The sequence below is a fragment of the Neoarius graeffei genome, chromosome 6 (genome assembly GCF_027579695.1).
Source record: "Neoarius graeffei isolate fNeoGra1 chromosome 6, fNeoGra1.pri, whole genome shotgun sequence".
NCBI lineage: Eukaryota > Metazoa > Chordata > Actinopteri > Siluriformes > Ariidae > Neoarius > Neoarius graeffei.
This window is the reverse complement of record NC_083574.1, coordinates 7,513,798-7,526,842: the sequence shown is the minus strand read 5'-3', so window position 1 is coordinate 7,526,842 and position 13,045 is coordinate 7,513,798. Positions and strand designations below refer to the sequence as shown.

Genomic DNA, 13,045 nt, shown 5'->3' with positions numbered 1-13,045 from the left:
AGAATTGCAGTCATGACCGAAATATTCACTAACTCAAAAAATGACCCACTGAATAAGAGAGGAGTGAATCTTGGTCATGACTGAAAAATTTCCTAAGTCAAACACTGACTGAAAGATTCACTGACTCAGACACTGACCTGTTGATCGAGGAACAAAAAACGGTAACACAACACTGGAAAGTCATTGAACATAAACTGTCAGCACTCCTGATCATATATGACATCTGCTCTGAGGCCTTGATGACATGATTATGTTAGTCTTATTATGCTACCTGGCATGGTTATATGTTCTCTAGAGAAGCTGAGTTTTCCCCATCATAGCTGTGACCTGCAGATAGACGGAAAATGTTTCATGGTGTCCTCTGAAGCTGAGACGTACTACATGGCCAAGCTGCGTTGTCAAGTGAGGAACATTTCACACAGACACAGTTCATGATCATCATCCACCAATGGGGTTAGTCACCATAAGACCTGGTGTATCGGCCTCGGCTCTAGCTGTGGGTTTATTCTGACAGGAAAGAGGAGGGATTCTGGCTCAAGTGCTCAATCAGAAGGTCCAGGATATCGTGACGTTTTACCTCGGCCAGCTTGAGAGCACCAATGAAGTCATAGAACCTGACTTTGAGACATGCAACTTCTGGATAGGTGAGAATGATTGAAACACTTCTTTGGATTCTCTCTTTGGACAGTTAAAGGTTCTAGCTCTCTATAGGGGTTCTAATTCGAACAAACTAAAGAACCTTTAAGGGTGCACCTTCTCTTTAGGAGTTCTGTAGGGTTCCTTAAGGGGTTCTTTGAATGGTAAATGGTTCTAGACATTTAAAGGGGAACTGAAGTCATTTTTAAACTTGTTTTATTTCTTAATTAACGTGTTATTCAATTATGTTTTCAGTTTTAAACCTTATATCGTGACTCGTACTGGCAACTAATTGCAATTAAATATTATACTTATCGGCCTATTCGGTTTTTAGCCATGTTGAATTTAGTTCGTTTGGTCCACGGCAGGCGTCGCTTATCCGCGCGATCTTCACGAGACTTGTGCGAGACTTTGAAACGTGACGTGTCAGCCAGGTGTTAGTGCCACCATTTTGAAAACTGTTTTCCAAACGAAATATTGCACAAAAATGAGTTTAAATGACGATTACTGCCTACTTTTTTAAACTTTCCTGATTGCTATCAAAACAAACAAAACTTCCGGCTTGATTACATCAGCATTTGAAAGAGGGCGCGCGCGTCTTTCGACAACGTTGGCAGATGTTGGTCACTTTGATTTCGGCTGTACGTTTTACTTCCGTCTTACGATGTCTCGCACAGGTCTCAACGTATCTTGTTTACAGCCATTGCTTTGACATATGGACTGATATATTACAGAGCATATTTCAAACACTCATAACTTGCTATTGCTATAGCGATCAAAAACGCGTTCCTGTATTTAATAAAATGAGAGAATTTTGATAATAAAAATTTGCCTTCAGTTGTCCTTTAAGGGGCTTCTACTTGGAGCATTAAATACGACCAGCCATGATAGTTTAGTTTATAAATGTAGTCAGTGCTGTTTAACCCAAAAGATGAATGTTTCTAATCCTCGTAAAAGATAAACCGTGGAGTTCCGAGTGGATATTTAAGGCTTAAAACAATCTTAATGAACAACAAAATCCGAGAGATGATTTGTGAGGAAATGTAAGCACTTTTTAACTTTTAATTAATTTCCCTCATGACCAATTGCAGGCTGGATAAAATGCTTTTGTTTGTCTTCATCAAGCGCTGAATAAATAAGTACTTATTTTTTAAAAATAAAAACAGGTTTGACGTATAAACCGCTGAAAGAATCGTTCCGCTGGGACACAGGAGAAATTGTGACGTTTACCAGCTTTGCTTTTGGACAACCGGACAATCAGGGGTGAGAAAAATGCAACATGATGATTGATGATGATGATGATGTTTGTGCTTTTGTGACATCATGATGAAGCTGAATATAAGGACTCAGCTGTAGTGATCGGGTTTGACCATCGGGTGTCCCTCTTCTCTCTCTCTCTCTCTCTCTTTCTGACTCAAGCTTTGGGAATTGTGTCGAGCTGCAAGCGTCCAGCGCCTTCAACTGGAACGACCAGCGTTGCAAAACTCGCAACAGATACATCTGTCAGTTCGGTGAGTAGCAAAATGGAGTACAGATGTGAGGATGCAGCGGAGGAGTTGTAGGGTTTGCTTCGGCTTTCTTTTTCATCATGCGTCGAGATAATAATCACCAGCATTGATTTTTATTTTTCAGCAGCTGCAACATGCTCTCCAGAAAAGTGTATGAAAGCGGAGCAGAGTAGTGTGTGAGATACATGGCAAACAGTCATGAACAATGTGGATATGATGATCATAAACACTTTAATTCAAGTGAAATGTCAATGATGAAGGAAGAAAAAAGCAATAAAATGTTTACTAAACACGGTCATGTGGAATTTTGATACCGTAGGTAGCCTTTAATAAGGATATTATTGAGTTTTATAAGTTTTATTTTTTTTTAAATAAAGCACCTTCTTGGTTATTCAAAGGAAATATAAAATAAAAAAAATTAAATAGAAGTAAATAAATACAAATAAATAAATGAAAGAAACCAGTTTGGTAATTAGGAATAATAATAATAATAATAATAATAATAATAATAATAATAATAAGCTACAAAAAATAGCAGAATCGATATATAAAAAATTATTGTTCACATGTTCATTTAAAATTGTAATTGATATACCACTTTTTTGTTTTGTTTTGTGTGTGGCTGTGACATGTAATGTAGTAGACTGTATATTCCTGAGAAATTATAAATGAAATTAATGCATAATATGCATTTATTATTCTATCCACATTCACTGGATATGAGCAATCGTGTGCTCTGATAGGCTACTCGACTACTAGGATATCAGCTCATATCATGGGCGATTGCTCTAAGACAACGAGGGAGGCTCAGCCTCCTCTAAAAATGACGAACATCGTGTAGGATGAATTGCGCTAGGCTTATGTTATAGCCGACCTTATAACATTGCTATTTCAGATCCAGAATCATAGAAATATATGTGCTCAACCCAACTACAGTGCGAAATCATTCCGTTATAACTTTCCCCAGTTCACCTAATGTGTGCGTGAGTTTCTCCCCCTCGTGACAGCGCGATGCAGCGCAGCCTCAGTGCACTTCAATGGCATTTGGGAGCTATGTGCTTTTCAATCTCAAAATGCAAGACGATTATTGGACAAATACTGTGAAAACGCCCGCCCACGGAGTCTCACGGACTCCCAGCCTCAGTGGACTTCAATGGCATTTGGGAGCTCTGCGCTTTTCAATCTCAAAATGCAAGACGGTTATTGGACAAATACTACGAAAACGCCCGCCCACGGACTCCCAGCCTCACAGTGGGAGGGACATGGCAGTTTCCGCGAGGAGACTGGTGATTGGTGAAAGCGGCCGGATATTTTCTTTGATTGACAGCTCGTTTCAAATATAGACAGGCAGCGGTGAATTTCAGTTCAGTCCCATGCGGATTCGCAAGTGCTGTGGTGTATTGTAAGAGATCAGCTTACATTTCGATTTCATTCATTACATACGGTTTCTACCAGCTTTTTTAGTTTGTATATATTTTCACTGTAAATAAAGTGTAAATATAGTGTTGTCAAGTTTGCTATCTTAGTTCCAGAAATTTCGTTTATTTGAGTGACTCAACTTGACCTTGAGGGGGCTAGTCAGCTAGCAAGAAAGCTGCGCACGGATGCCAAGCATTGCTGATTTAATTTTGGCGAAGCCATTTGCCAGTCTTCCTTTCGAGGAAAAAATTAAAATTAAAGAGCAGGGTAGACCAATGCCTCAAATTGACTTGGTGAAAAAGGTAGGGAATAATACTCGTTCCTTTCAGCTCTCCTGGTACGAGAAAGTGAATTGGCTAACAGCAAGTGACCCACATCAACAACAGTAAATAGGCTACTTTAGTAATATGTCATGGACGGACCAAAAATATAGAATCTATTTAAAATGTTTATGCTGAGTATATTATATTGGAATATATATGTTTCTGGATATGAATTAAACACAGCTACAATTTGGAAAACATTGTTAAACAAAAACAGCCGAGAACATTTCACACTACAGACCTGGATTAAAAGTGAAGGGTTATCAAAATTGTCAATAAAACATTTCTCAGTCAAAATAAGTAAAATATAGGGAAAGTGTCATTGAATGAAATGTGTGGCCCCCAGCTCTATGTTTGGCTCCCCAAGGTCAGTGCTTGTGCCTATTCCGGAACACTCTGCTGTTACTGCTGAGGTTCCTGACAAAGAGCTGCTTTCAATAATGATCAATTTTTAAACAACATGCCACAATTTTAAAATATAAAATATTAAAATATACCCCCCCCAACACCACCATCATGTATATTGGACAGTCGGCTAATAGGCCAAAAGAACCTGTTATTTCACAGTTTGTGACCCTGCCAACAATCAGCCAGATCAGAGGCAATAGTATGGGCAAAATTGATGTGTTTTTTCTTTTAAAATCTGGAAATATCGTAACCGACCAGCCTCCCCTGTTTGAAAGACTACCAGCCGCCACTGGCTTATATACCGTGAGTAGAGAAAAACAAAATGGCGGCGCGTGTTGCTGAACCAACTGAGGATTAAATAAAAACTCTACTTGAAAACAAAACCTCAAAAAATACAAAAAAAAAGCGCAACAAAATATGGAATAAAAGTATTTGATGATAAGAACTTATCTTTTTTTAATTTTTCAAGAATTATTATTATTATTATTATTATTATTATTATTATATTTTTCACAAATTGCTCCTGTCATTTCGCCGGTTTGTTTACATTCTAAGCAGAAATGATTTTGTCGTACGTTTTGTATAAAGTTTTTATTTATCAAATTTGCAAAAAATTAAAAAAAAAATCTCAAAATCCAGTGAATGTGGATAGAATAAAACAGTTATTCCACTCAATCTCATCATACACAGCTTATAGACAACTCGGTGCTACGTGCTTCATCAGCTATCAGCTCATGTACGACTCAATTTCGTGGAATAACTGTTATATATTTCTGAGAAAAATGTCAGACTATAATTTTTGAAAAATTAAAAGATTATTATGTGCAGTGTTTGTTTTCAGGAACTAACGCACAACAATTTAAAGGTAATGTTTACGTCTACATTAGACCTTTCCTCATGCATTAACAGAAAACAACTTGTAATGAATGTGATGATTTCACATTAGTCGATATTTAATAGGTGTTACATTAATATAAGAGCAGGCGCTGATGATGAAGACACACTCCAGATGCTCTTTAATGCTCAGATGTGCTGAAGTGAAAAAATATAACACCAGAGACAGTGTGTGAACACGTGCTGTGTTTAAGCTGCTCATTTGCTCCATCTCCTTTATGAGTCATTGAGTTTATGAGTGCAAACAGCTCGAGAATTGTAATGATGCGGGCTCGATAGGAGTCTCTGGCGTTCGTCATGAAGTGTTTTCTTCGGGATCAATACGTCCCACTTCACCGCTGCTGCCGCTATTCTGTGAATCACCTCCAGGGGCAGAGGATCTTTCAGCACACTATTAGTGCCGAGGAGGCTTTTATCTTTTTTTCTTCTCAGTCTGTTTTGTTTTGCTTTGTGTCATGAAGTGGTTATTGATTAGTCGAGATGTCTTTGTGCCGTAATTGTCGCCACAGCAACACTCGAACAACATTTTTGAAAGCTTTTAAAAGATGCGATGTGATGGAAAATCATCATCTGGGATGTAGAGAGATGAGGAAAACACACACCTCAGGGATGTCGACTTACACACACACATAGACTAGCACACACTCTAAGACTGGATTTAATGGAACAAATCAGGGGATGAAACAAGCTCTACTGAGATTAATAGCTTTCATACTGGCTGTGTCCACCGCCTCCACGGTAGATGAAGGAACTGCAGTTGGTGCTAATTACACTGATATACCCTTTATACGCCTCTGGTTATACCCAGAGAGGGAGTTTATGTCTAAATGTTGTTTTCTCTGCAAGCTACAGTGGATATAAAAAGTATACACACCCTGTGAAAATGATCGGTTTTTCTGATGTAAAAAAACGAGACCATGATAAATAATTTCAAAACTTTTCCCACCTTTAATGTGACCTATAACCTGTACAATTCAATTGTAAAACAAACAAATCTGTTCGGGGGGAAAACATAAAAAATAAAAAATGTACAATAAGCTGGTTGCATAAGTGTGCACACCCCCTTAAAGTGCTGATGACACGAACAAGACTCTATGCAATTTCTTAAATAAACTATACAACATGGCAAACATGTTAGATTTCTGTTATAATTGCGTGAAAAGAAGCTGTTGTTACGCGAATATCCAACTTTTAATTGCACAGCGCAAGAAAACTGGGTCCGTGGCTCGCGGCCATGCTGTGACGTCAGCGGAAGAACACGCTGCGGTTCACTGGCTGTTCTACTCTGGTTCTACTCAATGGAAATGGCGCATGAAAACGCCGGTGAACTCTCTAGTGCTAGCTCTTCCTCTTCTGGGAGTCTAGAATTGTGTTGATCTCTTCTGAATAGAATCTATGATAGTCTACCCTCTTTACCCTTTGCCTCTCGTTGCTAGGCGGCAGTTACATGAAAGCCGCAAGCTTTCACAAGCAAATACATGACTGATATCACGCTGACTTTATGATTACATTTATGATTATCATGTAGAATCTATAGCTCTATGTACCTTTATCTTATGTCGTTTCACAACACATGTTCTGACAGGAGGACTGTCTTTGGATCCAGCATAGCTACGAGTAGACCCCCTTCGGAATACTGGCAGTGTTGCCAGATTGGGAGGAATCCCGCCCAGTTGGGCGGTTTCAAGTGCATTTTGGTGGGTTTTGAACATATTTTGGGCTGGAAAACTTCAGCAGTATCTGTTGCCAGATACTGCTGACGTTTTCCAGCCCAAAATATGTTCAAAACCTACCAAAATGCACTTGAAACCGCTCAACTGGGCGGGAAACCTCCCAATCTGGCAACACTGTGTAGGCACTGTTGATGGTAGTAACACACGTTTGTGATGAACTGAACACCCAAGAGATTCTTTTAAGCTGGGAAGGGTGTCAAAACAATCCAAATCGAAGTGTTCAGAGCACAGGACGGATGTTGGTGAGGGCTCCCACTTGTCACGAGTGCGCCTGACTTGCTTCACCCACTTCGCATGCAGCTCGGGATCTCTGGGAAACTTGAATAAACTTACCCCATCCTTGTAGGTTTTGGAGCAAAAGCCGGCAACACAACGCGAAGGCATAATAACTAATATATATATATATATATATATATATATATATATATATATAAAATGTATAATAATAATACTAATAATGACAAACTGAACACCTGTCGCATCAACAACAAACTGGTAAGTTAGGAGGAAGGTTCTTTCGCTGACGTCATATAACTCCTCCTCCTCCTTCGTCTCCTGGGTGCTGCAGCCCCGTCAAATTTGCCCAAATAGCCGCGTTTTTTATCATAACTTGTAAAATAGGCACCTTCGTGAATTAATATATGGATCATCAGGAATTACTTTTTATGTTATAAAACATCGCCAAAGATGTCAAAAACGTGTCATCAGCACTTTAAACTAATACTTTGCTGAAGCACCTTTTGATTTAATTGCAGCATTCAGTCTTTTTGGGTTCACACCTGCCAAAAATTAAAATGAATCTGATTAACCCCAAATAAAATTCAGACATTTACTTAGTTGCCTCCTCCAGCAAAAGCCAGCGTTCACAGAGAGCTTACAAAGCATCAAAGGGATCTCATTGTTGAAAGGTATCAGTCAGGAGAAGGGTACAAAAACATTTCCACGGCATTAGATATACCATGGTGCACAGTGAAGACCATCATCAAGAAGTGGAGAAAATATGGGACAACAATGACGTTACCGAGAACTGGACGTTCCTCCAAAACTGATGAAAAGACAACATGAAAACTGGTCAGGGAGGCTGCCAAGAGGCCTACAGCAACACTGAAGGAGCTGCAGGAATTTCTGGCAAGTACTGGTTGTGCACTACATGTGAAAACAATCTCCCATATTCTCCATATGTCTGGACTATGGGGTAGGGTCGCAAGACGGAAACCTTTTCTTCTAAAGAAAAACATCTAGGCCCAGCTAAATTTTGCAAAAAAAAAAAAAAATCAACGCTCCCAAAAGCATATGGGAAAATGTTTCATGGTCTGATGAAACCAAGGTTGAACAGTCTGTAAACGTCTGGGGACTGAGGAGACAAGTTGCTCAAGTTTAGGGATAGGAATGTTAACCCATTCTTGTCTAATGTAGGATTCTAGTTGCTCAACTGTCTTAGGTCTTTTTTGTCGTATCTTCCGTTTTATGATGCCCCAAATGTTTTCTATGGGTGAAAGATCTGGACTGCAGCCTGGCCAGTTCAGTACCCGGACCCTTCTTCTATGCAGCCATGATGCTGTAATTGATGCAGTATGTGGTTTGGCATTGTCATGTTGGAAAATGCAAGGTCTTCCCTGAAAGAGACATCATGTGGTTGGGAGCATAATTTGCTCTAGAACCTGGATATACCTTTCAGCATTGATGGTGTCTTTCCAGATGTGTAAGCTGCCCATGCCACACGCACTAATGCAACCCCATACCATCAGAGATGCAGGCTTCTGAACTGAGCGCTGATAACAACTTGGGTCGTCCTTCTCCTCTTTAGTCCGAATGACACGGCGTCCCTGATTTCCATAAAGAACTTCAAATTTTGATTCGTCTGACCACAGAATAGTTTTCCACTTTGCCACAGTCCATTTTAAATGAGCCTTGGCCCAGAGAAGACGTCTGCGCTTCTGGATCATGTTTAGATACGGCTTCTTCTTTGAACTATAGAATTTTAGCTGGCAACGGCGGATGGCATGGTGAATTGTATTCACAGATAATGTTCTCTGGAAATATTCCTGAGCCCATTTTGTGATTTCCAATACAGAAGCATGCCTGTATGTGATGCAGTGCCGTCTAAGGGCCCGAAGATCACGGGCACCCAGTATGGTTTTCCGGCCTTGACCCTTATGCACGGAGATTCTTCCAGATTCTCTGAATCTTTTGATGATATTATGCACTGAAGATGATGATATGTTCAAACTCTTTGCAATTTTACACTGTCGAACTCCTTTCTGATATTGCTCCACTATTTGTCGGTGCAGAATTAGGGGGATTGGTGATCCTCTTCCCATCTTTACTTCTGAGAGCTGCTGCCACTCCAAGATTCTCTTTTTATACCCAGTCATGTTAATGACCTATTGCCAATTGACCTAATGAGTTGCAATTTGGTCCTCCAGCTGTTCCTTTTTTGTACCTTTAACTTTTCCAGCCTCTTATTGCCCCTGTCCCAACTTTTTTGAGATGTGTTGCTGTCATGAAATTTCAAATGAGCCAATATTTGGCATGAAATTTCAAAATGTCTCACTTTCGACATTTGATATGTTGTCTATGTTCTATTGTGAATACAATATCAGTTTTTGAGATTTGTAAATTATTGCATTCCATTTTTATTTACAACTTGTACTTTGTCCCAACTTTTTTGGAATTGGGGTTGTAAATGGTAGAAACCATTTATTCACAAAACATACATCATATGTGCAAAATGATTTACAGGACGGTCTCAACCTGTTCACCATCGTGTCCAACACACAAAAACCAGCGAGGAACAGTACCATTTAAAACCCCGACACACATTTCACGGGGAATAGATGAGACCACAGTCCTTATTCTGCCCTTGAGGTCATTGATATCATAAACTTTCCTGCTATACACACGCTGGGAGTGTGGCACCCACGGCAATGGTCCACCACGACCTCTCCATCGGCCTGGAAATGTGTGGTCGAGATATGGCCCATGGCGTACATCTATCTCATCTCATCTCATTATCTCTAGCCGCTTTATCCTTCTACAGGGTCGCAGACAAGCTGGAGCCTATCCCAGCTGACTACGGGCGAAAGGCGGGGTACACCCTGGACAAGTCGCCAGGTCATCACAGGGCTGACACACAGACACAGACAACCATTCACACCTACGGTCAATTTAGAGTCGCCAGTTAACCTAACCTGCATGTCTTTGGACTGTGGGGGAAACCGGAGCACCCGGAGAAAACCCATGCGGACACGGGTAGAACATGCAAACTCTGCACAGAAAGGCCCTCGCCGGCCACGGGGCTCGAACCCGGACCTTCTTGCTGTGAGGCGACAGCGCTAACCACTACACCACCGTGCCGCCCGCGTACATCTATCTGTAGGAGAAAAATAATCCATTAGTGTTAATATAATTTGGGCTAACCCTGTGTATATATAATATATAAAATGCACCTCTATGATAAATATTTTGGTGAAGCATTATAGAGGATTATTCCAAGCTCAATTATATCCAAATATTTGTTCATGATGAGAATGAGATATTTGTTGGAAACAAACAAACAAACAAACAAACATTGATTTTTGTATCTCATAGCCACTTTATTTCAATTGAGATTTTTACCCTGTTAAAAAATCCACATTTGGATAAATCCACTTGAAGCTTTTGGCAGAGGTAGCCAGGTTTTAACCACAAACACAAATGCTGGTATAAAGCAGAACTGATGACGCTACTATTCATTTTCAAAAGAGCAAAACAGCTCCAAAGCATCACTCAGTATGTTTACATGCACACTAACATTCCGCTATTATTCCAAATATATATCCCTATTCTGGTGGTGTAGTGGTGTAGTGGTTAGCGCTGTCGCCTCACAGCAAGAAGGTCCGGGTTCGAGCCCCGTGGCCGGCGAGGGCCTTTCTGTGTGGAGTTTGCATGTTGTCCATGTGGGTTTCCTCCGGGTGCTCCGGTTTCCCCCACAGTCCAAAGACATGCAGGTTAGGTTAACTGGTGACTCTAAATTGACCGTGAATGTGAATGTTTGTCTGTGTCTATGTGTCAGCCCTGTGATGACCTGGCGACTTGTCCAGGGTGTACCCCGCCTTTTGCCCGTAGTCAGCTGGGATAGGCTCCAGCTTGCCTGCGACCCTGTAGAACAGGATAAAGCGGCTAGAGATAATGAGATATTCCTGTTCTGTTCGGATATTCCGAATTTAGCATTTTCCAGTTAAGACATGTGGGATGTGCTGATATTATTCGGCTTTTAGGAGCATTCTTTGGACATGTATACAGCACATTCGGAACTGGGGTTTTTATTGTGTGTCGTACACAAACCAGCTTGACAGCAGTTTGCAAAGATGGAGTAGAGATGCGGCTGTGTGTAAACAGGAATGTTAGTGAAAGTTGATTTTCTTTAGCCAGGTAAACAGCTTAGGAGGATTTTTTTTTAAAGAATGAGAAAAAACGGGATATTTTGTGCATGTACTGTAAATGTAGTGACTGATCCATTACCATATTTTACAGTGAGTATCGGGCTTTTCCTGACACAGAGTTCCCTTAAAATAAATGTTCATGGCCAAGATGCTTGAGTTTGGTCTTATCTGACCACACTTTGTTGAAGGGTGCCAATAATTATGGAACTGACGGAAAGACCACAAGTGGATTTTCTTCTTTTTATTTTTTTATTCGGGTGTTTATATTTTTAAAATTCTGTGTGTGTGTGTGTGTTTCACACACAGGTCCAGAGCATATTGCCCTGTGGGAGTTTGGACGGTGAGAGCCGTGCTTCATGACTGCTGCAGAAGATTCCTGATCCACGGCTGCTGTGGTTCTTCTGACCTGATGATATGCTTTAAGTTCAGATGTAGGACTCCTGATCAATGCAGCCAGCATTACATAAAGAATAAAACATGTCAAGGCATGCTGCTAGAGGAAAATAATCAATGACAAGGTTGTACAACGTGTCCTGATGTGCAGCGGAGTCGATTTCTGTTTCCAGTATCAGCATGTCCTGAAATATTTTATTCCTCTTACATCACAGAAACAAACCAGCGATTACAATTTTTATTTATTAAACACCATGATGTCATTTTTATCCATTTAAAGTTACATGTAACATTATGGAATGTCCAAGAAATGGGTTAGTTCTTGTTTTCATTTACGCTGACCTCCCATCATTTATGTATTTTGCACAGGAAGAACAATGTATTTGAATTTTTATCGTTGTACACTGATTTGTGTCATCACTCACTAGAACAGTCGTCCTTTTTCCCCATAAAAAAAAGTCAGATAGCGACATATGAATCTAAAATGATTGACAGCTGTTTTGAACTTTCTGATATTAACTGACACTCCCTGGAAGCCCCGCCCGCTTCCTCCCAACTGAGATTTGTCTCGTTTTTATTTTCCTGCTTGAAAGATTTGGCGCACTTGCTTTGCAAAGTAAACGAATAATGTTTTGAGATCATTAACGTGAAATTAAAAGTATCACTGTCCTGTATGTTTGACAAGTGTATCACGAACATCAGAAATATTTCGGCTGAAAAAGTGACGTTTTTGAGCATTTGGCTCAAATCAAGATGGTGTATCAAGGCCATTGTCGGTTAAAAAATACAGAGCCAATGGAGGTGGAATATCCAGAGGGAAAAAAAAACCTCGGAATTTCTGAGATTAAAATCGTAAATTTATGAGGATTAAAAAAAAAAAAAAAACTTGGCTAGTCTCTGAGACAACAATCTCATTCTTCCTGGCTGCAGTGCATGCTGGGAAATGTAGTTGAAAATTACTCTTTATATTCTTTATATTGCACCATCAAGGAGGAAAGACTGTATTTCTTGTAACTTTCAGCTCAGCTGTGACGTCTGTGGCGTGATAATGTTGAACATCAAACCGTGGAAAATGAAGCGATCTGGTTCCTTGATTAAAAAAACCCACACTTTAAAAAAAATCAATTTTCTGACTTTATAATCTCAGAGAATGTCTGAGTTTCTCTTGTAAATGTGCAGCTTTAATCTCAGAAATTCTGTTTTTCCCCCAAAAAATTATTTATTTATTTATTTATTTTTTAAAAAATCAGAATATTACCCCTTCCTTCAGCTCCATAATGCACATAAAATGACTACCGGTATTTCTT

General features: G+C 39.9%; 1 protein-coding gene across 1 annotated transcript in view; it reads left to right on the top strand.

Moving 5' to 3' along the window:
* LOC132887361 (C-type lectin domain family 18 member A-like) overlaps positions 1–11,816 on the top strand; it is a 50,170-nt gene extending 38,354 nt beyond the window's left edge. Inside the window, exons 8-12 of the mRNA XM_060922830.1 lie at positions 296–402; positions 515–644; positions 1,803–1,899; positions 2,056–2,147; positions 11,652–11,816. Coding sequence (XP_060778813.1) covers positions 296–402; positions 515–644; positions 1,803–1,899; positions 2,056–2,147; positions 11,652–11,689 — 464 coding nt within the window. The 3' untranslated portion in view covers positions 11,690–11,816. The remainder of the gene's footprint in view (positions 1–295; positions 403–514; positions 645–1,802; positions 1,900–2,055; positions 2,148–11,651) is intronic.
* The last annotated feature ends 1,229 nt before the right edge of the window (positions 11,817–13,045 follow it).